This window comes from Rhinopithecus roxellana, chromosome 6 (genome assembly GCF_007565055.1).
Source record: "Rhinopithecus roxellana isolate Shanxi Qingling chromosome 6, ASM756505v1, whole genome shotgun sequence".
In the NCBI taxonomy this organism is placed as follows: domain Eukaryota; kingdom Metazoa; phylum Chordata; class Mammalia; order Primates; family Cercopithecidae; genus Rhinopithecus; species Rhinopithecus roxellana.
The window spans coordinates 61,783,771-61,802,500 of record NC_044554.1 but is presented as its reverse complement, the minus strand read 5'-3'; the positions used below and the strand labels follow the sequence as shown (position 1 = coordinate 61,802,500).

The 18,730-nt window shown below is 50.0% G+C and overlaps 1 protein-coding gene across 2 annotated transcripts in view; it reads right to left on the bottom strand.

Annotated features, from left to right (window-relative positions):
• The window catches only part of PODXL (podocalyxin like), a 60,807-nt gene that overhangs the window by 4,399 nt on the left and 37,678 nt on the right, over positions 1-18,730 (bottom strand). The window contains exons 2-7 of one of the 2 annotated variants that reach the window (XM_030933028.1): positions 6,781-7,407; positions 5,364-5,584; positions 4,956-5,027; positions 1,931-2,078; positions 1,590-1,651; positions 1,204-1,371 (exon numbers count right to left, since the gene is read on the bottom strand). In XM_030933028.1, the coding sequence (XP_030788888.1) occupies positions 1,204-1,371; positions 1,590-1,651; positions 1,931-2,078; positions 4,956-5,027; positions 5,364-5,584; positions 6,781-7,407 (1,298 nt within the window). Of the gene's footprint in view, positions 1-1,203; positions 1,372-1,589; positions 1,652-1,930; positions 2,079-4,955; positions 5,028-5,363; positions 5,585-6,780; positions 7,411-18,730 lie in introns of both variants that reach the window. The other variant, XM_010368312.2, reaches the window with a different exon arrangement.

The window sequence follows — 18,730 nt, the reverse complement described above, 5'->3', positions numbered from 1 at the left end:
ACCCTCACCCTGGTGGCAGACCGGTGAAGTCAGTGGAGATGGACTTTGTTCTCCAGAGTCCTCTAAGCTCTTTCCTCCCCTTCATCCCTTCCCCCAAAACCTCCTCTCCAGACACCTACTTCACCTATTGTAATGAATGGGGAAAGATCACTAAAAAATGACCTCTCTTGGGCTGGGTGACTGAGCCCTCTCTAAGATGGATACAGTGTCTCTAGAACCATCCCTGCCGCAGACTAGCAGCCATCTGGCAGAGGGGCTTTCTGTCCCTCTCAAACACAACCTTGAGTGCATGCTAGAATCACCTGGGGAGCTTTTTAACAACTACACTGATGGAGTCAGAGATTCTGTTTGAATTGGTGTGGGAGGCAGTCAGGCAAGGGAATTTTTTCTACAGTTCCCCACAGTGTGCAGGCAGGAGTGAGAACCACGGGTCTGGGTGGCACCGTCATGGCGGGAATTCTAGTAAGGGAGGCGGGAATTCTAGTAAGGGAGGCGGAAAAAATTTTGGTTAGACAGGAACACCTAGACCTGCTTCTATCAATTAATCCTCAGACCAGCTCTGCAAGGAGGTTATCCCTGCTATGCAGATGAGGAACCTGACGCCCAAAGAGCTCATCTGACTGACTTTCTCAAGGTCAGGGCCAGGACTTAAACCAAATCTCCCTGACTCCAGTCTGGGCGTGGTGGCTCACACCTGTAATCCCAGCACTTTGGAAGGCTGGGGCGAGCAGATTGCTTGAGGTCAGGAGTTTGAGACCAGCCTGACCAACATGGCGAAACCCCATCTCTACTAAAAATACAAAAATTAGGCGGGCATGGTGGTGCATGCCTGTAATCCCAGCTACTGGGGAGGCTGAGGCAGAAGAATCACTTGAACCCAAGAGGTGGAGGTTGCAGTGAGCCGAGATCTCACCACTGCACTCCAGCCTGGGTGACAGAGCAAGACACTGTCTGAAAAAAAATAATAATAATAAAATAAAAAGTAAGACTTCCTGACTCCAAAGCCCACGCCGTGTCCTCTGCCACGCTGCCTCTGTAATGCTCTGTGGACTGAGGCGGCTGCCCATCAGGGATGGCCTCTGCCCATTAGAAAGGGTCCAGGGCCTGCTCCCTTTTCCTTTTCTGCAACTTGGGAATCACGAGGGGAGGGTTCCTCTGGTGACCTGGGCTGCTTCCTCTGTGTGGCCACAAACAGCTGCTTACCTGGTCCTTCCTCTGGGAGAGGCGCTGGTGGCAGCAGCCATAGAGGGCTGCCACGAGGAGCAGGAAGGACGCCATGCAGACGATGGTGATGATGAGGGGCATGCTGAAGCGGTCCTCGGCCTCCTCCGGTGGCCCCTGGTCCCCCAGCTGCATGTGACTGACCCCTGCCTGCACAGGAAGTGGCAGAAAACAGTCTGGGTGCACCCTCTCTCCATCAGCCCCCCGGCTTCACTGTAGAGCCCCTCTGCTTGCAGTTTGCTGGGGTCTGTTCCACCACCCTCGTCTACATGCAGGCACGTGATGGGGTTCCTCCCCACAGAGAGGGTAGCAACCAGACCTCCCACAAGGGGCTTCTACTCTGTCCCCACACTTGGGGGACCGCTTACCTCCTTTAGTTCATCCCATTTGTCCTTCAGCCGCTCGTACACATCCTTGGCAGGGAGCTTAGCTGTGGGAGAGGAGGGAGACGCTGTCCAATGGCCCAGCCCAGAGAGAGGCAGTGGGGGACAGGGACTGCACCCCAAGAGAGGGATGCAGGTATCTCAGTCTCCTGAGTGTGTCTCTTGGGTGACTGGGAGGGGGTATGGCTTGGCAGTTCTTAGGAAACAGAAGGGGCACCACTGTGACCCACCCTCCAATGTGGCTCCTGCACGTCCCCATTCCCACCCATGCAGGCCTCAGCCTAGGCCCCCTTGCCCTCCGCCCAGTCCCCTTGCCCTCCACTCACTGTGAATAGTGATTTCTTTGACGGCCACTGCCTGACTTCCTTGAACGCGTGCCAGCCGTATGCTGCACTCATCTTGGGCCGGGTTGAAGGTGGCTTTGACTGCTTGGCATATCAGCGTGACCAGCTTCTCATCTGGAGGGCCCTCTGCCTATGGTGGGGAGAGCACAGGTGACTCCACGGGGAGTGTGACAGCAGCCTAGGCCTGTAGGGCTGCCCTCCAGCTACGTCGGGAGAACACTGTTGCTCTTCTAGAACCTGCCTCCCCCTCCAGCCCCAGCTGGTGCTCCATGCCGGCCAGCCAGGAGCCAAGGGTTGCGCGCTATTCTCCTGGGCCAGTCGCTGCCTCCTCTGCCTCGTTCCCATCAGCTTGTTCCCCGCACTGTGTTTATCTGGTCTATGCTTGCGCCTTTCATTCCTTTCACCCTACTGCCCCTTTTTTCCCTCCAAGCTATTCATGGATTGGGGGTCTTTTTCATCTCCATTCCTAGAAAGGGCTAGAGTGGGGGCACTGCACAGCGACCCCACTCCACAACCTACGGGGAGACTCCAATTCCCCCTGAACTCCCATTCACCAGCCTTTCATGCCCAGTTCAGAGAAATCAGGTGAGGAGGCTGCAGCTCTCAGCAGAAGGGTCTCTACCCCCAAAGCTGAAATCCACGTGCCCTTGCCCTAGGCAGCGCCTCTGGCTCTGAAGACATGGACAGGCTGACAGGGGAAGGGGCCTCCACTGAGTAAGGGAACGGGTGGAATCTTGAAGCTACCCCTAGGATATCTTGGAGGAGTCTTATTTAGCTCTAAGAAGAAAGATTATGGCTGACGTGGCTTTAGGGCTGAGGATGAGGAGAGAGGTATGGGCAGCTTTTTTTACCCAGTTCTGCCGTGCCATCTAGGGGCACCCCTCCCTGGGGTTTCTCTGACCTGATTCTGGAATAAATGTCTAAGACAAAGAAAAGGACTCTAGGGATGGCTTAGCACAGAACCCATACAAACCACCCCTAAGGTTTCTACCAGAATTTCCTCGGCCGGGCACGGTGGCTCAAGGCTGTAATCCCAGCACTTTGGGAGGCCGAGACGGGCGGATCACGAGGTCAGGAGATCGAGACCATCCTGGCTAACACGGTGAAACCTCGTCTCTACTAAAAACTACAAAAAACTAGCCAGGTGAGGTGGCGGTGCCTGTAGTCCCAGCTACCCGGGAGGCTGAGGCAGGAGAATGCCGTTAACCCGGGAGGCAGAGCTTGCAGTGAGCTGAGATCCGGCCACAGCACTCCAGCCTGGGAGACAGAGCGAGACTCCGTCTCAAAAAAAAATACAAAAAAAAAAAAAACAGAATTTCCTTAAGCTTACTAATTCCCCACCCTGACATCAGGAAGGGATCCAGGGTTTTCCATCTTCCTTTTCTAGCGAGGAAAAGAAAAAAAAACATTTCTCACAAACAATCATACAGCCTGCCAAGCTACATCCAAAAAGAGGGACTGAGGAATGGCTGGGCGGGCACCTGACTATCCCCAGAGCCCATCTCACGCAATGCCTGCCTTGTCCAATAAGCCCAACCCTAGGAGAACACTGCTGCCTTTTAAAACTCTGGTCAAGGGCCGGGCGCGGTGGCTCAAGCCTGTAATCCCAGCACTTTGGGAGGCCGAGACGGGCGGATCACAAGGTCAGGAGATCGAGACCATCCTGGCTAACACGGTGAAACCCCGTCTCTACTAAAAAATACAAAAAACTAGCCGGGCGAGGTGGCGGGCGCCTGTAGTCCCAGCTACTCGGGAGGCTGAGGCAGGAGAATGGCGTGAACCCGGGAGGCGGAGCTTGCAGTGAGCTGAGATCCGGCCACTGCACTCCAGCCCGGGCGACAGAGCGAGACTCCGTCTCAAAAAAAAAAAAAAAAAAAAAAAAACTCTGGTCAAGATGTAGGCTTTTGTAAAGTTCACTTGGAAAATGCTGGCATAATGGACACCCAAAAGAAAACAACTGCAGAAAATTCAGGCAGCATTAAAGTGTTGTAAGCCCAAATTCTCCGTCCTATTGTAGACACAGTGTTCGGGTCTGTTCTAGTTCTAGTTCCTAGGGGGTGGCTGCAAAAAACCGGCACTGACCGGGAGAGGGCAGCAGTGAGCCAGCCATCTCCAGCACCCACAGCGCTCAGCAGCTATTTACCGAGTGTGCACGGCGCATCCCCAGACCAAAGCCTTTGGCCCCAGGGAGACCGGCAGCCTGAAGGCTGCTCACACACTGCTATACCTCCCTCACACAGGTGTCCTCACACACACACACACCACCCAGACTGCAGAACTGCTGGCAGTGGCTCCTGCATTCCTGGGCCCTTTTCTCTCCCACCCATCCCATCAGCTCCTCAGGTTAGAGGGAGCATCTCCCAGGACTGTTCGTCCATCAAGGGTCTCAGATAGTCCACAGACCCGGAAATGTGAAGCCACAGACGATTAAAGCCGAGAGACTCAGGCAGACTACACCTCTCATTTTCTCTTTTTTTTTTTTTTTTTTTTTTTTCTCCCTGTAGAAACGGAGTCTCCCTATGTTGCCCCGGCTGGTCTTGAACTTCTGGCCTCAAGCAAACTTCCTGCCTCAGCTTCTCAAAGTGTTGGGATTACAGGTGTAAGCCACCACACCTAGCCTCACCTCTCATTTTCAACTGAGACATCTAAAATCCAAAGAGATCAACTCACCCAAGTCACTCCCAGAACTAAGGGCAAACAGGAACTAGGATCAGGGTCCCTCAACTCAGCATACTGGGAATAGTCACACAGTGAAAGCCAAGGAAACCGGGGGGCGAGGGGGTTCAGTCCTGTGGGTGTGTCCTGACTTAGAGGAGTCTAAACCTCGGTCTGTCGCTCTGTAAGATGGGAAAGGACCACTTCCTACTAGGAAGAAATGAGGGCCAGAAAGCGAATGCGCCTTAGAAATACGCTTAAAAATGCACTTAGAAAGAACATGCATTCCCTCTCCCTCCCTCAGCCCTGCTGCGAGCCTGCAGCTGGGGGCTCAGATCAGCGAGCTACTCACACAGAGGGTGTTTCCTGTGAGGTTCAGGATGAGGTGCTTCTCACTTGGCATCTCAGGAGCCTCACACTTGGTCTGCAAGAAGCCACTGAGATTAAGGTTTGGGTTCATAGTCAGGGAATCTTTGACACTTCCCCCCCAACTAAGGGGTGACCCAGATAGAAAGGAGTTCATGGCAAGCCAGAGGCATGGCTGGACCCATTCCAGAGCCAGGTATGTCCTGGCTGCGTGGCTTGAGGGCAGCCCAAGCCAGGACCAGGCTAACCAGGGAGAGGGAGGAGCGAACGGTAAGTGCTGCTCAAAGCCCCAGCCAGGGGCCCTGGGTTGGAGGAAAGAACAGAAACACTTGTCTTAAAGTCCCTTCTACCCGAGTCTGGGTTCTCATACTTGCCCCACACCCGCCGGAGTTACCCAGTTATTCCCATGAGCCAAGGTGGGAGAAGGTGTTTCGGGGTATCGGTGGGTAGTTGATGCTGCGGTGGGGCTGGGGCTCATGGTCTCTGGCAGGGGAGATGTTCTCAATGCCGTTGTCGGGCTTGTGGGCTCCACTGTCCCCTTGGTGGAAGGGGCCATAGAGCTGGCTGGCATCTGGCTGGAGGTCTGTTGAGTTCTTTGCGAGATAACTGATGGCGCTGTCATTGGGAAAACGAGGGTAATGGGCAAAGATGAGTGCACCCTCGTGAGAAGAGGACAGTATTTTCTCGCTCTAATAGTTTTCCCAGGTTCTTTGGTCTTACTTCCCACAGAGATGGAAGAAGCGGACTGATTCCTATGACAAGCCAGTGGAATAACCCGGCAAAGGAAGTCACAGCAGCTGCAGTGAACATTCACCAACCACTTACTGTGTGCAAGGGACTAAGTGTTTCAAAGGTACTTTCCTACTGAATCCTCATAACAACCCTCTGGGGAAGGAATCGTCACCGTCCCTACTTCATAAACCAGGAAACTGAGGCTCTGAGGAGCTCAGTGATTTGCCCGAGTTCCCACGCCAACAAGTGGCAGGGCGGGGATTTGAATCCAGGATTATCTCAGCCTGAGCCCACACTCCTACTGTGTGGCACCCTCCTGTAGAGTGGTGGCCTGCTGACTTCAGACCATATGCTGCTGATACACAGCAACATCACCAGGGAGCACTCAGAAATTCTGGGTCCACAGATCTGAGATGGGTCATGATCCTAAGGCTCATGATCCACAGGTAGATTTTGAAATTGATTTACTAGGTTAAGACCAGCTCTTATAAATAAATAAACAAATAAGTATTGGCCAGGCGCAGTGGCTCACACCTGTAATCCCAGCAATTTTGGGAGGCCAAGGTGGGCAGATCACCCAAGGTCAGGAGTTCAAGACCAGCCTGGCCAACATGGTGAAACCCTGTCTCTACTTAAAAAAAAAAAAAATTAGCCAGGTGTGGTGGTGCACACCTGTAGTCCCAGCTACTCAGGAGGCTGAGGCAGGAGAACCTGGAGGTGGAGGTTGCAGTGAGCAGAGTTCGTGCCACTGCACTCCAGCCTGGGTGACAGAGCGAGAGACTCCATCTCAAAAATAAATAAACAGCTGTGGAATAGAAATTATTCACCTCTCGGGTTCAAGCAATTCTCCTGCCTCAGCCTCCTGAGTAGCTTTACAGGCGCCCACCATCACACCCAGCAATGTTTGTATTTTTAGTAGAGACAGGGCTTCGCCACGTTGGCCAGGCTGGTCTTGAACTTCTGACCTCAGGTGATCCACCTGCCTCAGCCTCCCAAAGTGCTGCGATTACAGGCATAAGCCATCATGCCTGGCCCTGAAAAGTTTCTTGGTGCTTGAAGAAAGCCAGGCAATTACTTACGTGGGGTGGTGATCATCCCTGGGCTTGTGAAGGTGTGGCCAGGGCTAGCCACAGTGCTTGAACTGCTTGAAGCTGTCGTGAGATGGTCATGTCCCGAGCTTGTTGGGGTGGCCACAGGATGCGTCGAAGTGGGTTGTGAGGGGCTAACTGGATTTGTAGGGGGAAGGGTCGTCGGATGTCCTGCCTTAGTGGATGTGAGGTCTGTGGTCACACTGTGGCTGCGTTGACCCCCAGAGTTAGTTGTATTTTCTGCTCCATTCTGGCTGCTTGTGGTGTCAGGTTTCACTGTGGTCGTGGAGATTGCAACTGTAGTGGCGTCTGCACCTTGCGTGCTCCTGGGGCCCTTGATGGCGGTAGTAGCGTTGTCTGAGCAGCATCCTGTAGCCACGGTAGTGGTGACTGGGGCTGAGGTTTGCGGAACCTGGGCTGTAGTCCCTGGTGAGTGACTGGACACATCAAGGGTGCTCGCCTTGGTCAGGGCTGAGGTTTCCATGGCCTTGGAAGCGGAGACTGTGCTCTGCTGGACTCTAGCTGTAGCCACGGTGGTGACACTGGATGTTGGAGCCAGGTTTTGCCTGACAGTGGTTTTCAGTGTTGCTGTGTTAGATGGGTTCTTAGTAGGCGGGGCTGCTGTTTGCAAAGACAACACAGAATGGAGTTAGGGCTGAGAGGCTTCCTCACCACACTTCTCCAGCTCTTCCCCAGGATTCAGAGGTCTTGCTCGCAGCCCTGCCGTCTGCCTTGCTGAAGGCCTGGGTCTTTGGTAAATCCCGAATTTTCTGAGGTTCAAGAAACCTCTAAGAGGGCAGCTTGGAGTGCAGCAGGGTCAGAAAAGCGAAATGCTGCTGAAGGGGAGGCCAGGCCAGCAAGGCCCACCACACGTGGAGGCTGTCATGCACAGCTTGGCCTCCCCGTCCGGCCCCACGCACATCCTCCTTAAGTTTCTCAATATGCTACCCCTGAACCAGCCGCCAGGAACACCTGTCTCCTCCTCCCCAGCAACCAGGCACATGGCCCACAGAAAATTCCACAGACTAATGCTTCCTGAACTGCCCTGGCCTTGTTCTGAGCTTAAGCAAAAAAAGACATGGGCCCTGTTCTCATGGAAGTTAAATCTAGGAGAAACTGATGATAAACTGAAATTACACAAATTACTATTTCAGTACTAGGTGAGCTGTGCCAAGAAAGGCCGAGTGCCCAGACTGCATGCAGCATGGCGGCTTCACCTGCCATTTCTTGAGGAAATGGGTTTTGTGTCAGGCAGTGGAGACACAATGGTGAACACGACACAGAGAGTCGTACCCTCGAGGCGCTTACACTCTGGTGGGGAGGCAGAGACTAAACACATGGACAGAGCGCCATCAAATATGCTTACCACACGGAGGAAGTGAGGAAGGAAACGATGCAGAGACGAGCAGGGAGGGACCATGTCCAGTGAGGGAAGGAAAGGCATCTCTGCAGTGACGGTTAAGCTAAGCCCTGAAGGGTAACGAGGAGAATGCTTTGTGAAGAATGGGAGAAAAAGTGTCCCTGGCAGAAGGAACAGAATCTGCAAAGCCCCCAAGTAGGGAAAGGAGCTGAAAGAAGACAAGCAGGAATGGAGTTGGGTGAGGAGGGGTCAGGCGCACGGCTGAGGAAATACAGGGTCTTATGACAGTGACAGCAACTGAATGTCCAAACCAGATATTTTTGAGAATAAAAGGCTCTCTTAAAATCACATTCGGCCAGGTGCGGTGGCTCATGCCTGTAATCCCAGCACTTTGGGAGCCTGAGGCGGGCAGATCACTTGAGGTGAGGAGTTACAGACCAGTCTGGCCAATAAAGAGAAACCCTGTCTCTACTAAAAATACAAAATAAATCAGCCGGGCATGGTGGCGGGCGCCTGTAGTCCTGGCTACTCGGGAGCCTGAGGCAGGAGAACCGCTTGAACCCGGGAGGCGGAGCTTGCAGTGAGCTGAGATGGTGTCACTGCACTCCAGCCTGGGCGACAGAGTGAGACTCTGTCTCAAAAAAATAAAAATAAAAAAAATCATATCCTAAGTAGAATGAGACATAAGATCATCCTCCTCAGAGGCCAAAATGCAGATTCCAGATTTATTCTTGGTGCAAAAAAGCAGCCACTGAAGGCATTAAAGCAAGGAAGTTTTATAGGATGACTTACAGAGAAACCTGTTACTGCTGCTTTGGGGAATGCAGACTGGAAAGAAGAGCGTGTGGAAGAGGGAAGAGAAGTTAGGAGGCAATTGCAGTAATCCAGATGGAATGAACAGCATTGGCCACAGGAAGCTATTGACACTGGAGACAAAAGGCAGACAGCGTAAAGACTGTTTTGGAGATCAACTGCTTGCTGATGTCCTAAGTGAGGGAAGAAGAGAATCTAAGGTGATTCCTAGTTTTCTGTCTGGAGCAGAGGGAGTGGTGGGAAGGGGGCTGCTGGCTGCATCCCGTTCTCCGTGCCAGCCAACACCCATACCATTTCTCTATATTTAGGGGTTCTGCACCCCATGAGACTTGATGGCAGCAGAATCTGCCTCCTATGGCAATGCTTCTATGAAAATGCCAGCTGTTTGCCTTGCCAGCCTCCCCTGGGATGAGCATAAGCAGGTGGCAGTGCCACCATGAATGAGCAGTCTCATTCCAGCCGTGAGGGGCTCTGCAGACAAGAGTGGTGACATCATGCATGGAGGTGAGGCCAAGCAGGCCAAGCACTCATCCCGGGACGCAGCGCCACCTGGTGCTTGGCATGGGTAAGCAGCGCTGGCCTCCCTGGATCAGTTCTACAGCCTGGCTTGGGTGATGTTCAAAGTAGCTCTGAATGTTGTGGCCTCGGGCAATCCCAGCTACTCCATACACTGGACAGTATCCAAAATCTTTTACACACACATTTTGCTACTGAAAAGCAGAAATGTTTATCAGGAGTAGCTGCCGGCAGGAAGACTTCAGGAATTGGTTGTCAGGCCTTATTGGGGACAAAGGGCAGTCAAAATTCTGCAAGTATTAACGAATACTTGCAAGTGTCCCATGACATCTCAAGGATAAGCAGTGACATTATCACCTCTAATCTAAAGTGAAGTGCCCAGGAAGTGGCTTTGGTGTGGCCCAGTGGCTGCTGCCAGAGTATGAAAGGCACACTCACCAAATCTGTTTTAAAAAGCAATACAGGCTGGGCACGGTGGCTCACGCCTATAATCCCAGCACTTTGGGAGGCCAAGGCAGGTGGATCACCTAAGGTCAGGAGTCTGACACCAGCCTGGCCAACATGGTGAAACTTTGTCTCTACTAAAAATACAAAAACTAGCCAGGTGTGGTGGCAGGTGCCTGTAATCCCAGCAACTCAGGAGGCTGAGGCAGGAGAGTAACTTGAACCCGGGAGGCACAGGTTGTAGTGAGCTGAGATCATGCCACTGCACTCCAGCCTAGGTGACAGAGTGAAACCCGGCCTCAAAAAAAAGAAAAAAAAAAAAAAAAGGCGGTGCAATGAGGGTTTGACAGACATTTTTTTCTTCTTAGTAGTTCATAAAATAACAGTGTTTCTTACTATTGATGGCATCATAGTGTCATCTGGCAAGATACTAGATTGCAAAGGGACTATATCAGCATGTTTGGGGAATTAAGGAATATGTGGGATGATTTTTTTGTTTTGTTTTGTTTTTTTGTGAGACAGGATCTTGCTGTGTTGCCCAGGCTGGAGTACAGTGGCACAATCAGGACTCACTACAGCCTTGACCTCCTGGGCTCAATCAGTCCTCCCACGTCAGCCTTCGAGTAGCTGAGACCACAAGCACGCACCACCATACCCAGCTAATTTTTTTTATAATTTGTAGAGACAAGATCTCGCTATAATGGCCAGGCTGGTCTCAAACTCCTAGGGTCAAGTGATCCTCCAGCCTCGGCCTCCCAAAGTGCTGAGATTACAGGTGTGAGCCATAGCACCCAGCCCTGGATGGTTGGTTCTTACAATGGTGAACAGCTTAAAACAGGATTTCTCAACTCTGAAACTACTGGCATTTTGAACTGGATAGTTCTTGTTACGGGAAGTTGTCCTATGCATTATACACAGAATGCTTAGCAACATTCCTGGCCTCTATCTATTAGATGCAAGTAATACACGTGCACGCCCCTTTCCAGTTGTAACCACGAAAAAATGTCTCCAGATATTCCCAAATGTCTCCTGAGGGAGACAAAATCACTGCCAATGAAAACTACTGGTTTAAAGAGAACAACAAATTCGAATTCCTAAATCCTCCTTTGAAAGCACAGACTGAAAACCAGAGACTTTCCAAGAACACATTCAAGGAGTCTCTTTGTTTGCAGCTGAAGGGCTGAGATGGCCAAAAGCTTGATTCCATGAGTTGCCGAATTACGGTGTTAACTTAATTCATAACCTCACCAGGTCTCTTATGTGAAAATAGAACCTAGAGAATTTGGTTTTTTTGAGATGGAGTTTCGCTCTTGTTGCCCAGGCTGGAGTGCAATGGCGCAATCTCAGCTCACTGCAACCTCTGCCTCCCAGGTTCAAGCAATTCTCCTGCCTCAGCCTCCCAAGTAGCTGAAATTACAAGCTCATGCCACCATGCCCAACTAAGTTCTCGTATTTTTAGTAGAAATGGGGTTTCACCATGTTAGCGAGGCTGGTTTCAAACTCCTGACCTCAGATACTCCGCCTAGGCCTCCCAAAGTGCAGGGATTACAGGCGTGAGCCACCGCGCCTGGCCAACTTAGAGAATTAAATGGTGACATGAGAGGGTGTAAATGAATCAGACTACCCATAAATCTCCATCTTCAATGGAATTCACTTGCCAGGAAGCGCTACCACTGCTCTCCTGTGAGATTCTCAATAACCTCACTTGAGCTCATTGGCACCGAAAGCCACATCTCATCATGATCCCCACCGCTCTGTATTTCCTTCAAACCTGTAACAACAGTCAGATTCCAGCATGTCCCAGGAGGAAAAACACAGACTGACCTAGAAGAAGGCTCACACACTAAAAATACCTACAAAAAAACTTGCAAATACTTATGGATATTTAACATAAGGGTGCTGTGTCAAAAGGAGAATGATCGTAATTTCACATCAGGCTGAATTATGGGTACGCATACCATAGATTTTGGATCCAATATACTGACTCCAGCAGCTACAGGTAGTTCTCATTGCTTTCTTAGTTGGATGGCTGAAACCTGGACTTAATGGAAATCCACATTAAATAAAGCTGAGTTGTCAGAAATACCCTGGAACAATGCACAGGAAGAAATGCAAAGTCTTGGCTGGGCACAGTGGTTCACGCCTGTAATCCCAGCAATTTGGGAGGCCAAGTTGGATGAATCACGAGGTCAGGAGTTCAAGACCAGCCGGGCCAACATGGTGAAACCCTGTCTCTACTAAAAATACAAAAATTAGCCGGGCGTGTTGGTGCACACCTGTAATCCTGGCTACTCAGGAGGCTTAGGCAGTAGAATTGCTTGAACCCGGGAGATTGCACCACTGCACTCCAGCCTAGGGGACAGAGTGACACTCTGTCTCAGGAAAAAAAAAAAAAAAGGCAAAGTCTTGGAAAGACAGAATGTTTATCGTGTCTGTCCTGCTCACTCATGCTCTGGTGTGTCATGAGAACTCACATGACACTCCCTTTACAAGGCTTTGAGCAACAGAATTCATGACTTCTCAGATTCACAGCTTTCCGTGTCTCTGAAATGAGAATGTATTATAAATAACGCTTTGACTGCGGCGCTTTTTCTTTTTTATCGAGACAGGGTCTTGCTCTGTCACCTAGGTTGTAGTGCAGTGGCATGATCTGGGCTCACTGAAGCGTCAAACTCCGGGGCTCAAGTGATCCTTCTGCCTCAGCTTCCCAAGTAGCTGGGAGCACAGGTGTGTACTATGACACCAGAGAAATTTTGTAGAGACAGGATCTCCCTATGTTGCCCAGGCTGGTCGTGAACTCCTGTGCTCAAGTGATCCTCCTACCTTAGCCTCCCAAATTGCTGGGATTACAGGTGCGAGCCACCATGCCTGGCTTTTTTTCTAAGTGGTTCATAAAATAATAGTGCATCTTATAACTGATGGTGGCTTGCATTTGATTACATTTGGGATATTGTTAAGAGGACTATTCACATGTTCTGAGAACTCTGTGGCTGTCCTTCACTGGTCAGGTATGTTAATAGGAAATGCTGCTGATTTCAGTGGGGATGGACACCAGGTTCCTTGGTGTAGAGAAAATAATAGAATTTCATTTCCAGGGAAAAAGGTGTGTGTGCTTCCACAGTGGGCAGAAAGACCAGCGTGGTGATCACAATGGTCGAACTAAGGCTATTTCAAGCAGCAGCTAAGAGCTTATGTGCTCTTTCGGATCAGAATGGTTGGGCGGCTCACTGACTTCTTAGGTGTAGGGTCCGCAAACTGGGAACTGTGTTGATTCACAATGACAGAGAACACAGCCACTCAACCGGCCCCAGAACTCAATGTTTTCACAGACTCAGTGTTCCCTGAATGAATCATGCATTTCTTTCCTATGGCTGCGTTAACAAATGACTGCAAACTAGGTGGCTACAGACAACATAAATATATTCTCTCATGGTTCTGGATGCTAGACGTCCGAAACTGGCAGGGCCAAGCTCCCTCCAAAGGTAGGAGGGAAGACTCTTTTCCTGCTTCTTATCAGCAATCCTGGCTACTCCTTGGCTTGTAGCTGTGTCACTGTGATCTCTGGCTCCATCAACACATGACCTTCCTCCTTGCGTAACTCTCCTTTTTTTTTTTTTTTTTTTTTTTTTTTTTTTTTGGTGAGATGGAGTCTCTGTCTCCCAGGCTGGAGTGCGATGGCACAATTTCCACTCACTGCAACCTCCACCTTGTGGATTCAAGCAATTCTCCTGCCTCTGCCTCCCAAGTACCTGGGACGACAGGTGCACACCACCATGCCAGGGTAATTTTTGTATTTTTAATGGAGATGTAGTTTCACCATGTTAGCCAGGCTGGTCTCGAATTCCTGACTTCAGGCAATCTGCCTCGCTTGGTCTCCTGAAGTGCTGGGATTACAGGCTGGGATTATAGGCATGAGCTACCAGGCCTGGCCACATCTCTCTCCTCTTATAAGGAGTCATTGGATTTAGAGCCCCCCCTAATCCAGTATGACTTCATCTTAACTTGATTGCATCTGCAAAGACCCTATATCTAGATAGGGTCACCTGCACAGGTACCAGGTACCAGAGATTAGGACCTGAACCTGTCTTTTTGGGGAGGAATGCCATTCGCTCTCTATTCTGCTCTCCTACATCCTCGTATAAAAACCAGGAGTCTTTCAAATATTAGAAATTAATTCTAGGCCGGGCGCGGTGGCTCAAGCCTGTAATCTCAGCACTTTGGGAGGTCAAGACGGGCGGATCACGAGGTCAGGAGATCGAGACCATCCTGGCTAACAAGGTGAAACCCCGTCTCTACTAAAAAAATACAAAAAACTAGCCAGGCGAGGTGGCGGGCACCTGTGGTCCCAGCTACTCGGGAGACTGAGGCAGGAGAGTGGCATAAACCCGGGAGGCAGAGCTTGCAGTGATCCGAGATCCGGCCACTGCACTCCAGCCTGGGCGACAGAGTGAGACTCCGTCTCAAAAAAAAAAAAAAAAAAAAAAGAAAGAAATTAATTCTGTCTGCTTTAAAGAGAAAGTAAATCTATTAAAAAGAGAGTGCATTGCCGGGCGCGGTGGCTCAAGCCTGTAATCCCAGCACTTTGGGAGGCTGAGACGGGCGGATCACAAGGTCAGGAGATCGAGACCATCCTGGCTAACATGGTGAAACCCCATCTCTACTAAAAAAAATACAAAAAATGAGCTGGGCGAGGTGGCGGTCGCCTGTAGTCCCAGCTACTCGGGAGGCTGAGGCAGGAGAATTGGCGTAAACCCAGGAGGCGGAGCTTGCAGTGAGCTGAGATCTGGCCACTGCACTCCAGCCCGGGCAACAGAGCGAGACTCCGTCTCAAAAAAAAAAAAGATAGTGCATTGGCTAATAAAATACTCGAGGTGACTAAAGAATCAAGCATATGTCAGAAACAGTGCTCAAGACCTCTTCTCCTGAACTGGTCTGCTGAGGCCATCACTTCTACCACCATTGAGCATCAGCAGTTCGCACCACTGGCAACATTCGTGTTGGATACTGGATTTTATTGGGGATGAGAGTGTTTAAGGATGCTGTCCGTAAGAGGTCTTTCCATTTACTTTTATGACTGGCACCATGGGGAATCCCCGGGGTTCTAGCCATATTCCTTCCTGCTTCATTATTTAGCCACATGTAGGGTTCACACTAAGTCTGATTAAATTTAACAGGCCACTTATTGTGCTGTAGAGTGAGCTCCTTGGTAAAGCCTATGGTCTGTAGGGTAATTGTGATGGTGAATAAAGCATCCTGGGAGTCCAGAAACGGCGCTGCTGACAGAAACGTGGCAGCCTGGAGGGTACATGCAGGTCCGGAACGGGCCACCCTCCACCACGGCCACTTGGCCACGGGTCCACAGCGCCATCATTAGGCGATGGAGAAAGAAACTGATATGCAGAAGGGAGCATCTTGCCCATCTGATTACCCAGAACCTTCTCCAGAGCCAGCCAAACATCCTCACACTCCATACTAGCCCTGCGGGTCCCTCCACATGCCTGCCTAATGTTCCGAGTCACACTGATTCTCCACTGCTGTTCCTTCTGAGTTCCCTAGCATTGCTTTAAAAATCATTAGCTCCTGCCGATGAATCTGTTCAGAACCTCGCCTCAGTGGACCTTTCCTTCAAAAACAAAAGACCAGGAAATGTATTCTTTAAAGTCCGGGTCATGGGGAGAATTTTGTTTCTACACCACCCTTCAGGACCTCCTCTAAATAGAGCTTTTCTCCTGTCACCATCCACTTTTGGCTGGTACTAGCATATTACCCCAAATCATAGAAAACCAGGCTGGGCTTTTTCACTCCTCATTCAGCTGATCACGGGGAACTAATTCTCTTAGAGACCTTTAGGTATGGGTGGGGGCAGGAATAGGCATTCTGAGGGTGTGAGCCGCGCTGCAATTTCCACTGTCCTCCTTTAGGACCAACCCAGGCCTGGTCCTCTATCTACCACCTTCAATGTGACAATGGAAAGCCACAAAACAAACCTAAAGAAAAAAAAATGGAAGAATGAAAGAACAACCAAAGAAATAGAAACCAAAATACAAGAGCAAATATCAAAATCAAAAATTGGTTTTTTTAAACGGGCTAATAAAGTACCAAAAAGTCTTTGGAGAAGTTGATCAAAAGGGAAAAAAGGTCCAAAGGCATAAGTAAACAATGTGAGGTACAAAAATAATAATAGATATTTAAAGCATAATACCTTATGGGCAAATACTTACAAATTTGAAGCAGATGAGATAGACAAATTTCTTTCTCTTTTTTGAGACAGGGTCTCTCACTCTGTCCTACAGGCTGGAGTGCAGTGGTGTGATCTTGGCTCATTACAACTTCCTGGGGTCAAGCAATCCTCCTACTTCAGCCTCCTGGGTAGCTGGGACTACGCGCATGTACCACCACACCCCGCTAAAATTTTTGTATTTTTTGTAGAGAGAGGGTTTCACCATGTTGCCCAGGCTGGTCTCAAATTCCTGGGCTCAAGGGATCCATCTGCCTCGGCCTCCCAAAGTGCTGGGATGACAGATATGAGACACTGTGCCCTGCCACAAATTTCTTGGGAAAAGGAAAAGCTTACCAGAGTGACTCAAGGAAAATGGAAATAATCATTTATCCTATAATCATCAAGAAATTGGGCCTTTCCAACTTGGGTGCAGTAAAATGGCTCCTGCAAGGCCGGGTGCGGTGGCTCAAGCCTGTAATCCCAGCACTTTGGGAGGCCAAGACGGGTGGATCACGAGGTCAGGAGATCGAGACCATCCTGGCTAACACGGTCAAACCCCATCTCTACTGAAAAAATACAAAAAAACTAGCCGGGCGATGTGGCAGGCGCCTGTAGTCCCAGTTACTCAGGAGGCTGAGGCAGGAGAATGGCATAAACCCGGGAGGCGGAGCTTGCAGTGAGCTGAGATCTGGCCACTGCACTCCAGCCTGGGCTACAGAGCCAGACTCCGTCTCAAAAAAAAAAAAAAAAAAAAAAAATAGCTCCTGCGAAGAAGGGTGGTGAGAAGAAAGGTCATTCTACCATCAACGAGGTGGTGACCGAGAATGTACCATCAACAATCCCAAGAGCATCCTGGAGTGGGCTTCAAGCAGCATGCCCCTCAGGTACTCAAAGAGATCCAGAAATTTGCCATGAAGGAGATGGGAGCTCCAGATGTGCGCATGGATACCAGGCTCATCAAATCTGTCTGGGCCAAAGGAATAAAGAATGTCCCATACTTATCTATCCCTGTGCGGTTGTCCAGGAAACATGATGAAGATCCACCAAACAAGCTCTATACTTTGGTTACCCACGTGCCTGTTACCACTTTCCAAAATCTACAGACAGTCAATGTGGATGAGAAATAACTGCTGGCTGTTGAGTACATCAAATAAAGTTATAAAACCACAAAAAAGGGGAAAAAAAGAAATTGAATAGTTACTTTTATCATAAAGAAACTCCAAAACAGGATGCAAAGATCAAATCATTCTGACCTTACATGAACTTTCTATAGCACAGTCTGTTGTTCTCTAATATGTGTCTGTAAAAGGAATTGTTTCATATACAATTGTCCATCCACAAAACATGAAAAGCACAAACCGGCAGGCCGGGCGCGGTGGCTCAAGCCTGTAATCCCAGCACTTTGGGAGGCCGAGACGGGCGGATCACGAGGTCAGGAGATCGAGACCATCCTGGCTAACATGGTGAAACCCCATCTCTACTAAAAAATACAAAAAACTAGCTGGGCGAGGTGGCAGGCGCCTGTAGTCTCAGCTACTCGGGAGGCTGAGGCAGGAGAATGGCATGAACCTGGGAGGCAGAGCTTGCAGTGAGCTGAGATCCGGCCACTGCACTCCAGCCTGGGCGACAGAGCGAGACTCCGTCTCCAAAAAAAAAAAAAAAAAAGAAAGAAAAGCACAAACCAAAGAAAAAGACTGATACATTTAGCATCAAAGTTAAGAATTTGTGTTCATCGGCCGGGCGCGGTGGCTCAAGCCTGTAATCCCAGCACTTTGGGAGGCCGAGATGGGTGGATCATGAGGTCAGGAGATCGAGACCATCCTGGCCTACATGGTGAAACCCCGTCTCTACTAAAAAATACAAAAAAAACTAGCCGGGCGAGATGGCGGGTGCCCGTAGTCCCAGCTACTCGGGAGGCTGAGGCAGGAGAATGGCCTAAACCCGGGAGGCGGAGCTTGCAGTGAGCCGAGATCACGCCACTGCACTCCAGCCTGGGCGACAGAGCGAAACTCCGTCTCAAAAAAAAAAAAAAGAATTTGTGTTCATCAAAAGAAACAATAGGACTTCCAGTTTCAGCTAATGAGAGCAGACTAGAAAGAACTTTGTTCCTACTCTGACTACAAGAAAAAAGCTGAGAGGCTGGACATGGTGGCTTACACGTGTAATCCCAGCACTTTGGGAAGCTCAGGCGGGTGGATCACTTGAGGTCAGGAGTTCGAGGTTAGCCTGGCCAATATGGTGAAACCCCATCTCTACTAAAAATACAAAAATTAGCCAGGCATGGTGGCGGGCGCCTGTAATCCCAGCTACTCAGTAGGCTGAGGCAGGAGAATCACTTGAACCCAGGAGGCAGAGGCTACACTGAGCTGAGATTGTGCCACTGCACTCTAGCCTGGGTGACTGCATCTCAAAAAAAAGACTCCGTCTCAAAAACAAACAAAAAAGAAAAGAAAAAAAAAAGTTGAGAAGCCAAAAAGTTATGACTTTTCTTGAGCCCTGAGGTCATGAAGAAAACGACCCTAAAAAGTGGAGACAGATGGACAACTGCAGGGAGCAACCAGACCAGAGCACTTGCCTTACCTGGACAT